This window comes from Hyperolius riggenbachi, chromosome 7 (genome assembly GCF_040937935.1).
Source record: "Hyperolius riggenbachi isolate aHypRig1 chromosome 7, aHypRig1.pri, whole genome shotgun sequence".
Taxonomy (NCBI): domain Eukaryota; kingdom Metazoa; phylum Chordata; class Amphibia; order Anura; family Hyperoliidae; genus Hyperolius; species Hyperolius riggenbachi.
In genome coordinates this window covers 53,967,938-53,986,669 of record NC_090652.1, presented here as the reverse complement: position 1 = coordinate 53,986,669, position 18,732 = coordinate 53,967,938, and the positions used below count along the sequence as shown (strand labels likewise).

General features: G+C 46.6%; 1 protein-coding gene across 4 annotated transcripts in view; it reads left to right on the top strand.

Moving 5' to 3' along the window:
- Nucleotides 1-18,732, top strand: part of LOC137525521 (uncharacterized) — a 476,821-nt gene that overhangs the window by 358,819 nt on the left and 99,270 nt on the right. For all 4 annotated transcript variants that reach the window (XM_068246643.1, XM_068246647.1, XM_068246645.1 and 1 more), the window contains 3 exons: nucleotides 9,242-9,325; nucleotides 11,211-11,294; nucleotides 13,124-13,222. In XM_068246643.1, the coding sequence (XP_068102744.1) occupies nucleotides 9,242-9,325; nucleotides 11,211-11,294; nucleotides 13,124-13,222 (267 nt within the window). The remainder of the gene's footprint in view (nucleotides 1-9,241; nucleotides 9,326-11,210; nucleotides 11,295-13,123; nucleotides 13,223-18,732) is intronic.

The window sequence follows — 18,732 nt, the reverse complement described above, 5'->3', positions numbered from 1 at the left end:
GTCCAGTACTGGCCAGTTCCGGGCGAGTATTTTCAGAAACTTTGGGGTTGGGGTCCACACTGACATTCTCCTGCGTAACTGTTGATGCAGGGCCCTCAGGATGCACAACCTCTGTACGGTCAGGAGTCTCAGTCTCTGGTTCCCCTTGCCTTGAGTCAGATAGGTCAGCGTCTACCTCAGCAGACACATCCAGCTCCTGCAGTTGCTGGGTATCCCATTGAAACAATTCCGTTACCAGGTCCCCTTGTTTCTTGCGGCCGACATCAATGCCTCTCTCTTGGCAAAGATTTTGCAGGTCCGCCAGGCACATTTTCTTGTAGTTCCCGGACATTTCCACGCCAAATAAAATAAAACTTTTGGGGAGGGGTACTGGCTACACAGTCTCTCTGTATATATAAAAAAATATATTGCCTTCCAGCTACACCAACGAATTGGTTCGTTTCTTGATAGCGCTAGCGCTATCGTAGATACTTTCAGCACAACACAGGTCCCAACCGCTGCCTAACACTGTCACAGGAGCCCTAGTGGCTGACCGCACTTAGCCTTCTAAACGGTGCCAGCGCACGGATCGTGCGAACTCTGGTCGCAGTCAATGCGCAGGAACCGTTAAGAATTAGCCGCAGACAACTCAGAAGGGAGCCTGTGAGACACGGGTAATTACAACGTCACCCACTAGTTCAGAGTAAACTGCCACCACCGCGGTTACCATGGGACCGTGGAGCCCACTAACTGACTGACTAGTCCTGCGAATAAAACGGTTAAACACACAGTATTCTGTCTAGCCAACAACAAACAAACAGTAGCGTATCTTCAGAGACCCGGGATCAGTTCTGTGTGTGCTGATAAGCAGGGTAGCGGACAGTGAATGACTCGGAGAAAGTCGTTTATTCACGCAATATAAATAATTAATATATACAGACAATTATTAAAATCACAATTATTAAGACAGTAATAGCCAGTATCAAAAAATAAAAGAAGGGAGAAAAATACTTAGTTCCTGGAAAGATGTCCTTTTTGTGGGAAAATCAGAGTTCTGGGTTTCAATCTGAGTTCAGAGTTCAGACCAGGTGGATGCCAGCATATCCTCAAGCTGGCACCTGATGAGTTCAAGATGTTTCAGTGTGGAGGACACTGAGTTTGGCTCCTTTGCCATTCTTATGCCCCTGATTCAGTAGGAGGGAGTGAGGGCGGGCCCACACCCCCCCTTAGAACATGAGATGAGTCCTCCCCTTGTCCTGGGGGCCAGAAATCATGCCGTAACCATATATGGGCTCTATCTCACAGAACCGTACAGGTCAGGGCAGATTTATTAATATTTTCAGGTCTGCCTCGATGTACCCAGCAGCCTGATACCAAACATGAGGGGTGAGACCCTTGTGGTATCAGCAGGGCAATTTCAAACTGCCTAACTGGCAGTCCTTACCTCAGAATGTTCTGAAACTTCCTCAGAACCAGCACCGGGGCTCATGCTACACTTCCCCCACGTTTGGCGAAGCTGCCATCTCAGGAACCCCAGAAATATGACAGATCTGGGAAGTTATGGATATGCTATGAGACTCAGGTTATTCCCAGGCAAAGGCTCTTTGAAGTTTGGAGCAGCCAGCGAGGTGTCGCCTCCCCTGCTGGGAATGAGCCAGTGGGTCTGGCTTTTAGCCCAACTAGATTGCTTCTGCCATGGTGCTTGTCACCTTACACCTGATGGATGGGCCATCAGCACAGCTTGAAGCCAGGGACTCTCCGGGGCAGATTAGGCTCAGGCTCATTAGCATATCAAAAGAGCCATCCAGCCTTTAGGATGGTGCTCTCTCTGCTAAGAAAAGGACTTCAGCTCCCCCTACACACTCAACCCAGATTGTATCGATTTGAAGCGCAATCGATGCAGGGAATCGAGTGCGATCGCTTTTTCTTCACGGGCGTTTACAGGACGCGCCTGCGGCCCCGCAACCGTCCGTGACAGCAATTAATGATTTTTGCAGCATAAATGGGCATTACTCAAGTATGCCAGTTTCCTGTTCAGGTACTGTTGTAAGGGGGCTGTGTGATATTGCCATCTACAGGAAAAATACTGTATTTTTCAACATATAAGATGCTCCATGCTCCAGACCACCTAGATTTAGATGCACCTAAGTTTAGAGAGCAAAAATCAGGAGGAAAAAAAAAAAAAAACTATGAGCATCTATGATACAGGGGCATCTAATGGGAACCCTCCCCCCCCCCCCCCCCCCAACTGTCTCTATCTAAGCAACACTGCACAGCTACACTAGCCCCTGCTAAACTACACTACACTAACCCTTGATGCCCACCAGCTACAGACAGTACACTGCACTACACCTTGAGTGAAACATCTCACCTGATCCCGCTGCCGCTATCCTCTCATCCTCCATCTTGCTCTGGTCATCTAAGGGTGCCGTCCTTCAGGATGAAGCACATCAGGACCCCGGCAGCCATCTTGTGCCTGTTCCCCACAGTCTCTCTCTCTGTAGGCTGCAGCCGCCGCACACCCTTCCACTGTTCACGAGCCACTGCCTTCCATACGTGGTCCAACCCCGGCACTTCCTGGCTACTGTTCCCCTGTTACTGTGTGACCTGACTGCGCACATGCCGCAGCAAATGTAGCATTCACCAAATATGACATTTTTATTTGTGCTTATTGAAGGAAGGAAACTTCATAGATCTCAAGTAATTATGATTAGTCATCTGTGTTTTGAAATGCACAGGAATTTTTGAATCAGAACGATACCATTGGCTAACAGAAAAGTAAAAGAGTAAGCGCTCATCCAATAAGCTTTCTTCAGACTGTATTCCTGTTGACTGGCAATATTAGAACACACATCTTATAATCTGTATGCTTGAATATCAGAAAGGGGTACAGGTACATTGATTACAACGGGATATCAAATGAGTTCTTGTGAGGATTGTGAGGTATTTATGACAAAGAGATAAGATCCTTTGTTTTCTTAATCCATTCAGCTTCACCACGAAAAGGTAATGATCAGTAAGGGGAATTGACACATGTACATGCCTTTTTGTTTTTTTGTTTTTGCAGCTACAGGCCAGAAAAATTAGGCATGCAAACAAGCCTGAAAAATTAGGTATTGTAGCAGCTGCTGCTGTAGCAGCAGCCTATAAAATTCAGGATTTACCTTGAGAAAATGTTCAAAAACATTGCGGCTTGGATCCTAGTTGGTGGTGGTGGTGGTGGAGAAGTCATGCAGCATGCAGAGAGGAAAGACAGCTGTGTGAGGACTGAGTCCAGCAGGCAGTAACCCTCCAGGATCTATGCCTCATTCATATTAATAAAGGTCAGGTAATCAACACTTTGGTGTCTCTTGTCAGTGACAATCCCTCCTGCTGTGCTGAAAGTCCTTTCTGACAGGACACTTGAGGCGGGGCAAACCAGAAGTTCGATGACAAATTGTGACAGCTCAGACCGCAGGTCAAGCCTGCACACCCAGTAGTCCAGGGGTTCATCGCTCCTCAGTGTCGATATCCACAGTTAAGGCCAGGTAGTCCGCTATTTGTCGGTTGAGGCATTCTCTGAGATTGGATCCCGTAGGGCTGTGGCGATGCGTTGGACTAAAGAAACTACGCATGTCGCTGTCCCCAATACATCTGTAAAGTGTCCCGTCCTTGCCGACATGGCCATGGGAAGAGGAGGATTACTTGCACCTCTTCCCCAGTTAGATTCCCGTCATGCTGTGACATCACCCTTAAAGGCATTGTACAGCATATTTTGCAATCTCTTTTGGAAATGCTGCATCCTTTCCGGACTTATACCGAGGGTCTAGTACAGGCATGGGCAAACTCGGCCCTCCAGCTGTTACGGAACTACAAGTCCCACAATGCATTTGCCTTTATGAGTCATGACTGTGGCTGTCAGACTCCTGCAATGCATTGTGGGACTTGAAATTCCTTAACAGCTGGAGGGCCAAGTTTGCCCATGCCTGGTCTAGTAGCATTGCCACCCAGTACAGGTCCTTGTCTTTGAGCCATTTTTATACAAGGGTCTCTCAGTAAGTAGGACAGCATGAATGACCCCATTTGCACAAGGTTGGATGCCGAGCTAGCCATCTCCTGTTCCTTGTCCTCATAGATGTCATTGAAGGGTCCTCATAGATGTCATTGAAGGGTCCTCATAGATGTCATTGAAGGTCTGCTCCTACCCCAGCCACGTACAATACTAAAGGTCCTCAAAATTTGAGGACAAGCCCCCTGGGACACCTGCTCAGGTTGGTCTTCCACCTCCACTTTCCTCCGACTCCTCCTCAGACTCCACTATATGTGTTGCCACAGGTACAGCAGGTGACGGCAAGGCTGCCTTTGGTGGTGGTGATGGCGACCACAACTTTTCCTCTTCCTGGTCACGCTCATCTATGGCCTGATCCAGTACTCACATTCGCAGGGCACGCTCCAGTAAGAAAGAATTTGGCATGAGGTCACTGATGGTGCCTTCGGTGCGACTGACCAGGTTTGTCACCTCCTCAAAAGGATGCATGAGCCTGCAGTCATTGCGCCTGAGTGTCCAGTAACGCGGCACAAGAATCCCCCAGAATCCCCAGCTCGGTAGAGGCTGTCCTAGTACTCTGGTCATACAAATACTCATTAATGACTTTTTGTTGTTGGAGCAGGCGGTCAAACATCAGGAGTGTTGAATTCCAGCGAGTCAGGCTGTTGCGAATCAGTCGCCTCACTGCTGGCATGTTGTTTTGCCACTGAATATCTGCAAAGTGTGCCATGGCCATGTAGAAACGCCTGAAATGTTCATACACCTTCCTGGACTGCTTGAGAACCTCCTGTGAGCCTGGGTACTTGCACATAAAGCGCTGTACAATAAGATTCAAAAGATGTGCCATGCAGGGCACATGTGTCAACTTGCCCAAATTCAATGCCACCAACAGATTGCTTCCGTTGTCACACACCACTTTACCAATCTCCAGTTGGTGAAGAGTCAGACACTGATCCACCTGTGCATTCAGAGCAGCCAGGAGTGCTGGTCCGGTGTGACTCTCGGCTTTCAGGGAAGTCAACCCCAAGTCGGCGTGACACCGTCCTACCTGGAATGTGGAATAGGCCTTGGGGAGATAGGGGTTCAGTTGTTGTAGAGAAAGCTGCAGCGGCAGAAGAGGACTCAGATGAGGAGGATAGTGAAGAGGATAGGGGAGGAGTAGGAGGATAAGAGGAGCTGACAGCAGGCTTGCCTGCAAATTGTGGTGGTGTCATCAACTCAGCTGCAGAGCCACGTATTCCATTCTTGGCAGCCATCAGCAGGTTTACCCAATGCGCAGTGTAAGTGATATACCTGCCCTGAGGGTGCTTTGCAGACCAGGTATCAGTGGTCAGAGGGACTCTTGCACCAACACTGTGTGCTGCCAGAGATGCCATGACCTGACTTTCCACATTACAGTATAGCTTAGGGATTGCCCTTTTGGAGAAAAAGTTGCTGCCGGGTACCTTCCACTGCTGTGTCCCATTTGCAACACATTTTTTAAAGGTCTTAGACTCCACCTCCTTGTATGGTAAAAGCTGGCGGACTAACAGCTCTGACAAGCCAGCTGTCAGATGCCGGGCAAGGGGGTGACTCTCAAACATTGGCTTCTTACGCTCAAAAAATTCCTTGACATAAACCTGACTGTGGGCAGATGAGCAGGAACTGCTCAAGGTGAGAGGCGGAGTGGAGGGTGGTTGAGAGGGGGCAAGGACACAAACACAGCAGAGGTTTACTTGGCTGAAGAAGCTGGACCAGAAGGAGGAGGGTGGCTTTGAATTTGTGTGCTGCTTGTTCTCATGTGTTGATCCCATAGGCGTTTGCGATGGGAGATCATGTGTGTTTGCAAAGTAGTTATACTTAGGTGGGTGTTGGACTTCCCACAACTACATTTCTTTTGGCAGAGGTTGTAAATGACATCACTGTTATCAGAGGCAGACACACACAAAAAATGCCACACTGGTGAGCTTTGGGATAACGGCATTCTGGTAGTGGCAACAGCAGGCGTTGAAGGGCGTGTTGGCTGGCTGACCCCAGGTGCTGATCCATGCTGTCTGACAGTGAGTGCCACTAGCTCCTTTGTGATGAGCTACCCCTGCTTCCAACTCATCTCTTCCTTCTCTCTGTCTCCCCATCTGAACTGTCCCCCTGTTCTTCATGTCCTCTTCCGGGCAACCCACATGACATCCATGACATATCGTCTTCATCAACTGCTTCACTTGTATCAGACACCTCACAAAAGGAAGCAGCAGTGGGTACATCATCATCATCATCCCTTACATCCATGTGTGTAATGTCGCCTGATGGAGACATATCAGGTGTAACATTGTTATCTCCATCCTCTTGCAATAATGCTTGTGTATCACTCATTTCCTCACCCTGATGTGTAAATATCTCCTCTAACACATCAAGTGAAGCGACTGTGGTGCTAGTGGTGGTGGCCGCTGGGCGAGTGGTAAGTAATGGAGTGCCCGAATCAGAGCAGGAGGAGGGCAGTGCGTAAAGGAGGTTCTGTGTGGAAGCTGTAGCAGATGGGGTGCACCCTGTAAAACACTGGGCATTATTCTAGGGCTACAGGAAATCACAGCAGCACAACCACGATTACCTTTTGCCATTGCGATTGCTGCATGAAGCGCTTTGATGATGATCGCACTGTGATTCTCGTACTATTAAACGCGAATCGCAAGCGCAAATCACGGGGAACCGTGGTAAAGCGCCCAGTGTGACGTAGCCCTAAAGTTGCTTTTCCTGACTTCTATGAACTAGGCTCTTTTGTATTTTTATGGATGAACCTCAGATATGCCCTTGTTGCATTCACCTCTGTATAGTGTTAGCTGTCACTATCATTTACCCTGCACTGTCCGCTGGGTTGTGTTGCTCTTAACTGTTTCATTTTTTGCAAAAACAATAAAAAGATTAAATAAAAAGTGCATGCAAGCCTGAAATATTAGCTCCTCATTGACCACCGCAAAGAAAGAGAAGTATGAGGACCTTCATTTTCATCGAAGCCGTTAATTAAAGCGCAAGATGAATTAGGCGCGGCTATTCAGCCAATGTATTTATCGGCTAAATAAGCCTGTGACAGCGCAGACTGTATGATATGGGCGCATGTAACGGCTATACTGTATGTAAAGTGAATTTTTACGGCTATTGCTCTCCTCCGTGTCTGTGTCTATTAATAATAATGCAAGGTAATATGGGTGCGGTTACTACTCCAATGTAATTTTACCACTATAGTCATTATCGCTGCGCAGGTAATTTGGGCTAGTATGCGGCTATTCCTTACCTGGCTGCAGGTATACCTTTATCCTCCGGTAATTCCTTGCTGTATTGAATGCTTTCATAGCGGCTAACATGATTGCAGTTATGTATACATTATCCTCTGGTAATTCCTTACTGACAAAATGAATACTTTCATAGCGGCTAACCTGATTGAGTTTTTGTATACAATATCCTCCGGTAATTTTTGCCATAATGAATACTTTGATAGCAGCTAAAGTGATTGCGGTTTTGTATACATTATCCTCCGTTATCCCTTATTGCTAATGTGATCATGGTTTTAGTAATGCCTGGTCACTGTAATGATCCTCCAGTAACACCTATGGCTGTTATGAATACTTTCACGGTGGCTATTTTGATCACAGTTTTAGTACTTCCTTGTGGGTATTCCTTTTTGGGATACATTTTCATGGAGAGGGGGAGAGGAAGAAGAAAAGGGAGAGAGGGAAAAAAAGAGCGAGGGAGTGAGAAAGAGAGAGGGGGGAGAGGGAGAGAGGGGGGGGGGGATGGAGAAAGAGAGAGGGGCGTGATGGAGAGAGAGGGGGGGGGGAGGAGAGAGAGGGGGGGGGAGGGAGAAAGAGGGAGAGGGAGGGGTGGAGAAGGAGAAAGAGAAAGGGGGGAGAGAGTTTTCATTACCTACAGTGGCTGGCTGCTCCAAGTGTCGGCTAAGGACTATATGAGCACAAGGAAATGAGACACAGCTAAATAACTTTATTTGTGCATGTGTAGAGTACCTGAGTAAGAGTTGCTATGAGTGGAGCACAGCTGCGGTAATCTACTATATGTACAGTTTGCACTCAGTGGGTAAGGTGCTGGAGTAAGTGTGGCTATGAGCGGGCACAGCCCACATACCTGCTGAGGCTTTGTGCAGCACTTGCTTGCCAGCTTATAGCCACTGTGACTCTCTGCTCAGCTGTCTGCCAGCTTATAGCCTCTGCCGATCTAACTTTACGTTTTCTCTGCTTGCATATGTTGACATTCCGTATTGGTTACATTATCAAAATGTATCTTTTAAAATAAACATTTGCTACAGTTGCATCGGCTACATGTGTTTCTCCTCAGCATTTTTTCCCCTGAAGTGAGATGTGAACTGCAGAACACACAGGCTAGCTGAGTGTCACTGCAGTGTTATGGGGCAAAGGAAGCAGAGAGCCCCCGGGCATCTGGAGCAGCGAGCTCCGAGCTTTCTGTTTCCTTCCCCCCATAACACTGCAGAGACTCTTAGCTCCTTCCACAGTTCTCAGCTCCCAGCTTCTTCTGCAGTTTGTGTGCTCTGCTCACCCGATTTACACTATATAGCTGGTGTTCTGCAGCGGCACCCAGCTCCCCCGCTATTTGGTCTCCGGGATCCAGCATCTGTTCTCTCTGTATAGATGTCAGGGCTCTGCTCCAGATGTCAGGGTTTGCTGCACCCTTCACCCCACAGCAGGGAGCTAAAGCTCCCTTCACCCCCCTCCACCACGCATCTGATCTGGGTTCTACTTTACAGACAGGCACCCAAATTATAGCCGATGGATTTAGTACTAATAGCGGCTACAACAGCTCTCAAAATGAAAAGCTAATGGAGCTGCTGAAAAACAGGATATGTACTCTGTGCAGGTGATAGTAATGTAGCGCTTCTTAAACATTGATGTACCTGAGAGTGCATAACAATAATAAGCGCTTGGTGCCGGGTGCTTGATCTGCCTTTTGCTGCTCCGGCTGGTATATTTCCCCTCCTGTAGCCGCTTATCTGATTGAAAAATTAGTCTGCCAAAATTTGCACCTATATTAAACACACGATAAGACCACATCATCCGCTATTGAAAACACACGTAATAATACAAGTAAAACATAACCGCTACATAAATGTAACAATACATTTATAGCCGATATATTAAATACACGATAATCGCGCCCATTTCATGTAGCAGCTATTTCAAATGTACGCCATTTCATTTGATACACTTATTTATTTATTGTCTTTTTTTCCATTAGGAAAAGATACACCTCCTGCTTCTCCCAACCAGCCCACTGCTCCGGGCCTAAACCCACAGGAGCAACGCTCAGCCACACCAACAAGTAAGTAGAGCAAGCAGGTAGACAGCGGGTGCCTCTCTCTACCCGTTACCATATTTAACATCACTTTAAAGTTATGGTGCTTACCGTATATTACTTTCAAATATTTGAAACAACAAAAGGGTCCGCACCATGCTCCTAAGATCCTTTGTCTTTATTATTGGACGTATCCAAATAGGTCAACACACAAATCCAGCTGACATGTTTCGGACCCACTGGTCCTTAATCATATTAAGGACCAGTGGGTCCGAAACATGTCAGCTGGATTTGTGTGTTGACCTATTTGGATACGTCCAATAATAAAGACAAAGGATCTTAGGAGCATGGTGCGGACCCTTTTGTTGTTTCAAGTTTGCATGGGACTAGCTATCATGGTCTGGCACTGCTCTTTTGGGGTGAGCGGTTCCATCCTCTCTTTCACTTTCAAATATTTGTTGTGCATGTGAATGTGTTTTTATTTTGTTTTTTTGTAGTTCCTGTATATTTGTGTATGCTAATAGTGTATGCATGAAAGCCAAGTATGCGTATGTGCATACATGTATGTATATGGAGAGCAGAGATAGTAAATGAGATGGTTATAATCTCAGTCAAGCACATCTACAGCAAACCACATGCACCTCAGAACCAATCAAAGGAAAGTGACAGAACAATTTGGCAGAGGAACACATGGCCATGGGAGGGTCTGTGGGATCCATGTATTAAGGCCTCTTTTCCACAGACTACTTACTGCTGCCTGGTAACTGCTCACTGCTCCTTGGTAACTGTTCACTGCTGCCTGGTAACTGCTTGCTGAGCACACAGTTCAACTGCTCATGGAAAAGAGGCCTTAATGATGTTAGTAACTACAGGACCTGCTTTTAACCCCTTTTCCACCTCCCCAACCTTGTAGAACATTAGCAGCTGATGTCAGCATGTGGGCGCTTTTCCACAAGCAGTTGATAGACAGTGAAAAGACTGTCAGACTCTTACAACTGCTTGCTGCAGCCTGGCAACTGCTTGCTGCTGCCTAGTAACAGATCACTGCTGCTTGTTAACTGCTCAATGATGCTTGCTTGGTAAGATACAGATACTTTGAATAGTGGCTATCATTAACAAACTGTTCCCCATCCCCTTCTTGCACCTCTGACACTGTAGTTGCCATTGGCAGGTTTTGGTGCGCCATATCAATTGTTATGTATAGAGTGCTTGGGGGGCCCGTTGTAAAACTTGCATCGGGGCCCACAGCTCCTTAGCTACGCCACTGGTACAGGGGGAAGGTCGAACATGCCATGTGTTCGCCTGCCAACGCGAACACACATTATTCCCCGCCAGCTGTCAGATGCCGGCGAACAGAGTGAGCCGTCTCTAGCCATCACACACTGATTGCTATTAGACTAAGCGGTGCCCCAGGTCCCCCAACCTCCCCCAACACCTTAATATCTAGTTATCTGGCTTGCAGTCACTACCATGTATCTCCTTTCCTTATTTCTCTCTGCTTAAAACACAATAGGGGAAAGATAGCTGAGTGAGTCGTGTGCCCCTCCTACACTGCGCCCTGAGGCTGCAGCCTCTCTCGCCTCTTCCTGGTCCTACCTTAATCGCTGGCAATCAGCGAAGCGCTGCTGCTATTAACGTATCCCTATGGATACATTCTCACTGCAATGTTTGCAATTTGTATTTTTTTTTATGGATGAACCTCAGATATGCCTTTATTGCATCCTGCACAGTCAGCTGGGTTGTGTTGCTCTTAACTGTTTTATTTTTTGCAAAAACAATTAAAAAAAATTAAAAAAGAGTGCATGCAAGCCTGACATATTAGCACCTCATTGACCACCGCAAAGAAAGAGAAGTATGAGGACCTTCATTTCATTTGATACACTTATTTATTTATTGTCTTTTTTTCCATTAGAAAAAGATAAACCTCCTGCCCCTCCCAACCAGCCCACTGCATCGGACCAAAACCCACAGGAGCAACGCCCAGTCACACCAAAGAGTAAGTAGAGCAAGCAGGTAGACAGCGGGTGCCTCTCTCTACCCGTTACCATATTTAACATCACTTTAAACTTATGGTGCTTATATTGGGCGCGGTTCACACTTGCGTTTTGTGTGAAACCGGGCCGTACGTCCGGGTCCGGGGGGTCCGGGTCCCATACTGGGGCCGTACGGCTCCCTCAGGATCCGGTCAGGTTGCGGACAAAAAAGTATCAGTTTGGCATCCGGAAAGTAACACTTCCGGATTGCCGATACTGTACTTTAAACAGGCGCGGCAGCACAGACAGGCATGGGGGGAGTTGGGGGGTGGAACACAGCGCACACAGTACAGGACAACAGCCCACAATACAATAATAAACATACCTGGGCTTTTGTCCTGTCAGCGCTGCCGTCTCCCCCCCCCCCCAATCTGTCCATGCCTGGACCCCTGTGGCAAAGGGCGGGTGCCGTAAGCACCCATTCCTATTGCCAGTGTGATGAGAAACTTCCGTTTCTCATCACTTCCTATGGTGCGGAAAAAATGGACAGGTTCCGGGTCAGGTGCGGCGGCCAGAGCTGCGTTCCGGAAAAATGCTGCATGTTGGAAAAATCCTGAACGCAGCCCGGACCGCAGACCGGATCCTGACAGACGGACGGGTGTGAATGGATGCATTGAACAACAATGTATCCATTCACATCCGGGTCCGTTTGTACAGTATACGGTGCGTTCCGGGTCCGGGGAAACCGGACCTGGAACGCAAGTGTGAACCGGGCCTTACTTTCAAATATTTGTTGTGCATGTGAATGTGTTTTTTTTTTTTGTAGTTCCTGTATATTTGTGTATGCTAATAGTGTATGCATGAAAGCCAAGTATGCGTATGTGCATACATGTATGTATATGGAGAGCAGAGATAGTAAATGAGATGGTTATAATCTCAGTCAAGCACATCTACAGCAAACCACATGCACCTCAGAACCAATCAAAGGAAAGTGACAGAACAATTTGGCAGAGGAACACATGGCCATGGGAGGGTCTGTGGGATCCATGTATTAAGGCCTCTTTTCCACAGACTACTTACTGCTGCCTGGTAACTGCTCACTGCTTCTTGGTAACTGCTCACTGCTTCTTGGTAACTGCTCATTGCTGCCTGGTAACTGCTGAGCACACAGTTCAACTGCTCATGGAAAGGAGGCCTTAATAATGTTAGTAACTACAGGACCTGCTGTTAACCACTTTTCCACCTCCCCAACCATGTAGAACATTAGCAGCTGATGTCAGCATGTGGGCGCTTTTCCACAAGCAGTTGATAGACAGTGAAAAGACTGTCAGACTCTCACAACTGCTTGCTGCTGCCTGGTAACTGCTTGCTGCTGCATGGCAACTGCTTGCTGCTGCCTAGTAACAGATCACTGCTGCTTGTTAACTGCTCAATGATGCTTGCTTGGTAAGTGCTCACTGAGCATGCAGATTGAATGTAATTAGACATGCAGATTGCTGATTGTACTTACGGATTCAGAGTTACCAGAGTTACAATAAATTAGTGTAAGTTTATTGCTAATTTATAATGTGTTGTAGCCCTAAGCATTAAGCCACAGCCTTTCTATTTGGTCATCTGTTTATTTCATAGATAGTTGAGTTAAAGAATACTGTGTTGTGCACCCTCGTACCATCATGCACATCCACCTGATTTTGATTGGTTCAATGCAAAGCTGCATATTATTTGTACTACCATTGCATGCAAGCCTGAATTACTAGCATCTTATTGACCAGATCACAGAAAAAGAGCACATGAGGACTTTAATTTCCTTTTTAAAACATTATTTATTTCTTGCTTTTTTTTTTTCCACCAGCAACAAATACACTTCCTAGTCTGTTTCCTCTTGCTTCTCCTACCCAGAAAACTGCCATGGACCTCAAACCACAGGAGGAACTTCCAACCACGCCAATCAGTAAGTAGAGCAGGCAGGTGAGCAGTGGTGATCATTGGTGGGATGACTGCTCTTGCAGGAGGGGATTGGAGTGCTCGGGAGGCTGGATATCACTGCTAAGTGGCACAAAGAGGCAGCATCTAACTACTGTAACACATTTGCAGTGCTAATTCCACCATAAACGTGTTTTAACCCTTTGAAATCTTTAATCAAACTGTTCTTGGCAATGGCTGTCAGTAAAGGATAGACTCGTATTGAGACTTATCTCATCTAATGCCATTGAGAGGATTACAGCAGTTCACTAGACAAAATATACAACATTTTCAACTCCCTATTTTTTAATCATCCAGAAGTCAGCTGACACATGTGTAACCCGATTTATCCATTAGCACCAGGCCCCGGCTAAGTGGAATCCACCAGACACTGACTCAGATGAAATTATCAAATATTTGTGACCTAACAGTGGTCACTGTAGAAATGGATCAACCAAAAACACTTCAATGTCACAACACACTTTCCTTGCACATCAAAGGTCAAAAGTAACACAATCTTCTGGTCTTAACAGCCAGTGCACCGGTAAAAGCTGCGGAATAAAAAGGTTAGTTACATACAAAGTATTTGAGCTACAAAGGTCTTATTGTACAACAATCCGCTTTACAGCAAATACAATACACAGTACCGTTGTTGGGCGTGGGCTGGGGAAAAGGGGCTGGTCTACTGAGCAATTCAGTTCAGTTCCTAAAAAGTTATCAGTCCCTTCTAACCAAGTCCAAGCAATACTGCTCAGCAAAACCTTGGGGGAACTCATGACAGTTCTTGAGATGGTACTGAACAATTAACAGTTCACTGGTTGGTCCCAAATAGGATGTTCACCTTGTTCACAGATCTGTTAGGCTCTTTACTCTTTGTATGGTAACACTCAATTCACTTTACCCCTAACTCCTCCCCTTGGGATAGGGCCTCCCAAAATAACAAACAACATCCAATATACATCAAATAATCAAAAAGGGCTAGAGCAAAATAAAAGTAAATAAAATAAGATATAAAGTGACAGATGCACCCCTCTATACCACCAATTAGAGATGAGCCGAAATTTTCGAAATTTCGAACTGCTTTTATTACGAATGCGAAATTTAACATTACGACCCAAATTCGTAATTTTGTAATTAATTTTCAAATCGAAATTTCACTCCCGTAATGACGAATTTCGTGTCTCCAACCGAAATTTTACTTTTTCAGGTTTGTAAGGGTTTCTATCCCTCTAGATGCCTAAAATGAATAGCACAGCCAGTCCTCCTCCTCCTCCTCCTCCTCCTCCTCCTCCTCCTTTCTCTCTCTCTCTCTCTCTCTCTCTCTCTCTCTCTCTCTCTCTCTCTCTCTCTCTCTCTCTCTCTCTCTCTCTCTCTCTCTCCAGAGATCTGTAGTATTTCAAAACCATACTCACATTCATGACATGTCCAGGGATCAAACCCAGGCCAACCACATGGAAGACAGCTATGCTCACCACCATACCACCAAACACACACTAAATAGACTGCTAACCTAAATCTTACTTGTAGACAGTCATATGAGACACATGCTGGGTGCAGGGCTTTGTGATTGGACCATGGACCATGCGATAGAGTGAGGTGCAAAAATGAAATCATGCCTAGCAGAGGATGGTTTCACAATGCTAAATGCTAGGCTGGCTGTGGTGCAATTGGTTAGTGCGTCTGGCTGGTAACAGCAAGGTTACAGGTTCGATTCCATCCAGGCATGTCTTTTCCTTTTGCGTTCAACAGTTGTCCAAACAGAGCCAACAGAGCCCCAGATAGCCATGTAGAGTTAGGTCACAGCTAGCCTGGCTGTGGTGCAATTGGTTAGTGTGTCTGGCTGGTAACAGCAAGGTTACAGGTTCGATTCCATCCAGGCATGTCTTTTCCTTTTGCGTTCAACAGTTGTCCAAACACCGAGCACAAAGTTTTGCATGCGTAAAGTTTTACGCACGCAAAATACCCCATGGGGTTCAATGGCGCAGCGCGCGCACGCAAAAGGAAAAGACATGCCTGGATGGAATCAAACCTGTAACCTTGCTGTTACCAGCCAGACACACTAACCAATTGCACCACAGCCAGGCTAGCTGTGACCTAACTCTACATGGCTATCTGGGGCTCTGTTGGCTCTGTTTGGACAACTGTTGAACGCAAAAGGAAAAGACATGCCTGGATGGAATCGAACCTGTAACCTTGCTGTTACCAGCCAGACACACTAACCAATTGCACCACAGCCAGGCTAGCTGTGACCTAACTCTACGTGGCTATCTGGGGCTCTGTTGGCTCTGTTTGGACAACTGTTGAACGCAAAAGGAAAAGACATGCCTGGATGGAATTGAACCTGTAACCTTGCTGTTACCAGCCAGACACACTAACCAATTGCACCACAGCCAGGCTAGCTGTGACCTAACTCTACGTGGCTATCTGGGGCTCTGTTGGCTCTGTTTGGACAACTGTTGAACGCAAAAGGAAAAGACATGCCTGGATGGAATTGAACCTGTAACCTTGCTGTTACCAGCCAGACACACTAACCAATTGCACCACAGCCAGCCTAGCATTTAGCACTGTGAAACCATCCTCTGCTAGGCATGATTTCATTTTTGCACCTCACTCTATCGCATGGTCCAATCACAAAGCCCTGCACCCAGCATGTGTCTCATATGACTGTCTACAAGTAAGATTTAGGTTAGCAGTCTATTTAGTGTGTGTTTGGTGGTATGGTGGTGAGCATAGCTGTCTTCCATGTGGTTGGCCTGGGTTTGATCCCTGGACATGTCATGAATGTGAGTATGGTTTTGAAATACTACAGATCTCTGGAGAGAAAGAGAGAGAAAGAGAGAGGAGGAGGAGGAGGAGGAGGAGGATTGGTTGGTTATTCATTTTAGGCATCTAGAGGGATAGAAACCTTTGCTAACTTTAAAATACTAAATTTCGTAATCGTAATTACGAAAATTTGCGTAATTAGCGAAAATTACGAAATTTCGATTACTGCTAAAATCGTAATTGTAGTAATTTCGCGAAATTTCGGAAATTCGTAATTAGGTCATTACGCTCATCCCTACCACCAATATCACCCTTCTACAATATAACTCTGTTTAACCTCCCTAGCGTTCTAGACGAGCTCAGCTCGTCCAGCAAAAACTTGCTGAAAGTGTTTTGGACGAGCTGAGCTCGTCAATCCCGCCAGGGAGATTTCCTGTTTCTCTGCACCGCCCGCTGCAATTTTCCCTCATCAGAGGGATTCCCCAGGATGGCTGGATGCCTGACTGCACGCTGTGGGTAGCGATCTGTGCTACCCCCAGCATACAGAACAAGCATCCAGCCACCCTGGGGAATCCCTGTGCAGCTGGCGGGGCAGAGAATGTGCTGCGTGCAAGGATTCCCCCTATGTAGCAACAGCTAGGCCTGTCTCTAGTAACACAACTTTAGAACAGCATGGCCTCTTCAGGTTCTGGGTTGCTATCTTCAGCAAGTCTCCGCTGAACACTGGCTACTAACTGAACATACACTGCGGCTTGTAGTTGGCTCGCAGACCTATACTCATCTGTCTGCCGGTCTCTTTTCTTTCCGGGCTATCACGGATTTGGTCTGGGCCTACCGCCTCTGGCCTTCGGTCACTGTCTGGCCTGCTGCCGCTGTCCTCACTGACTCTGCTGTGGTCTCTGCGCGTGGCCACCAGGTCCCCTCTTACTCTCCAGGCGACTGCTATGGCCTCTCATGTGCTCTGTCTCCTTCCAGCTCCTCGCCGCTAGCTCCTGGCTCCAAGTACTTTTCTGCTCTCTCTCACTCTCAGGCGCAGTCTTTCTGGTTCCAGCCACTTCCCTCCGGCTACATCCTTCTCGTGGGGCTTCTGGAACGTTCCAGCAAGTTCCACTGCGTTGTATACTCTGGTCGCCTAGCAACAGTCTATGCGACCATATCAACGCTTTGGCTCCTCTCTATGCGCCATTTTAGTTCCATGAACCTGGCGTCTAAGCCTTAAAGGCGCCACACACATAGAAATGCATTAACACTTTGTAACCCTCTTTTGGGGGGTTACACATGTATTCATTTGTCTCCACCTTCTGGAAAATCACCTCAATAACCCTTCTTCCAATCTTCCAGAATACATTGTACGGGTTGGTAAAGTCAAGTCACGCTCCTCTAGAGTTGTTTTCTCCTGGTTTTCTGTGGCAGTCAGTCAGTACAGATGCAGCAGGAGGCTGCTGGGCAGAGGTCTGTGCACTGCCTAGAGGCCGGATGCAAACAATGGAACCAAGTTTCACAAGTGCTACTGATACTGACAGCAATTAATGATTTTTGCAGCATAAATGGGCATTACTCAAGTATGCCAGTTTCCTGTTCAGGTACTGTTGTAAGGGGGGCTGTGCGATATTGCCACCTACAGGAAAAATACTGTATTTTTCAACATATAAGATGCTCCATGCTCCAGACCACCTAGATTTAGATGCACCTAGGTTTAGAGAGCAAAAATCAGGGAAAAAAAAAAAACAAAAAAAAAAACTATGAGCATCTATGATACAGGGGCATCTTATGGAAACCCCCCCCCCCCCCCCCAACTGTCTATCTAAGCAACACTGCACAGCTACACTAGCCCCTGCTAAACTACACTACACTAACCCTTGATGCCCACCAGCTACAGACAGTACACTGCACTACACCTTGAGTGAAGCATCTCACCTGATCCTGCTGCCACTATCCTCTCATCCTCCATCTTGCTCTGGTCATCTAAGGGTGCCGTCCTTCAGGATGAAGCACATCAGGACCCCGGCAGCCATCTTGTGCCTGTTCCCCACAGTCTCTCTCTCTGTAGGCTGCAGCCGCCGCACACCCTTCCACTGTTCACAAGCCACTGCCTTCCTTACGTGGTCCAACCCCGGCACTTCCTGGCTACTGTTCCCGTTACTGTGTGACCTGACTGCGCACATGCCACAGCAAATGTAGCATTCACCAAATATGACATTTTTATTTGTGCTTATTGAAGGAAGGCAACTTTACAGATCTCAAGTAATTATGATTAGTCATCTGTGTTTTGAAATGCACAGGAATTTTTGAATCAGAACGATACCATTGGCTAACAGAAAAGTAAAAGAGTAAGCTTTCAGCCAATAAGCTTTCTTCAGACTGTATTCCTGTTGACTGGCAATATTAGAACACACATCTTATAATATGTATGCTTGAATATCAGAAAGGGGTACAGGTACATTGATTACAACGGGATATCAAATGAGTTCTTGTGAGGATTGTGAGGTATTTATGACAAAGAGATAAGATCCTTTGTTTTCTTAATCCATACACCTTCACCACGAAAAGGTAATGATCAGTAAGGGGAATTGACACATGTACATGCCTTTTTGTTTTTTTGTTTTTGCAGCTACAGGCCAGAAAAATTAGGCATGCAAACAAGCCTGAAAAATTAGGTATTGTAGCAGCTGCTGCTGTAGCAGCAGCCTATAAAATTCAGGATTTACCTTGAGAAAATGTTCAAAAACATTGCGG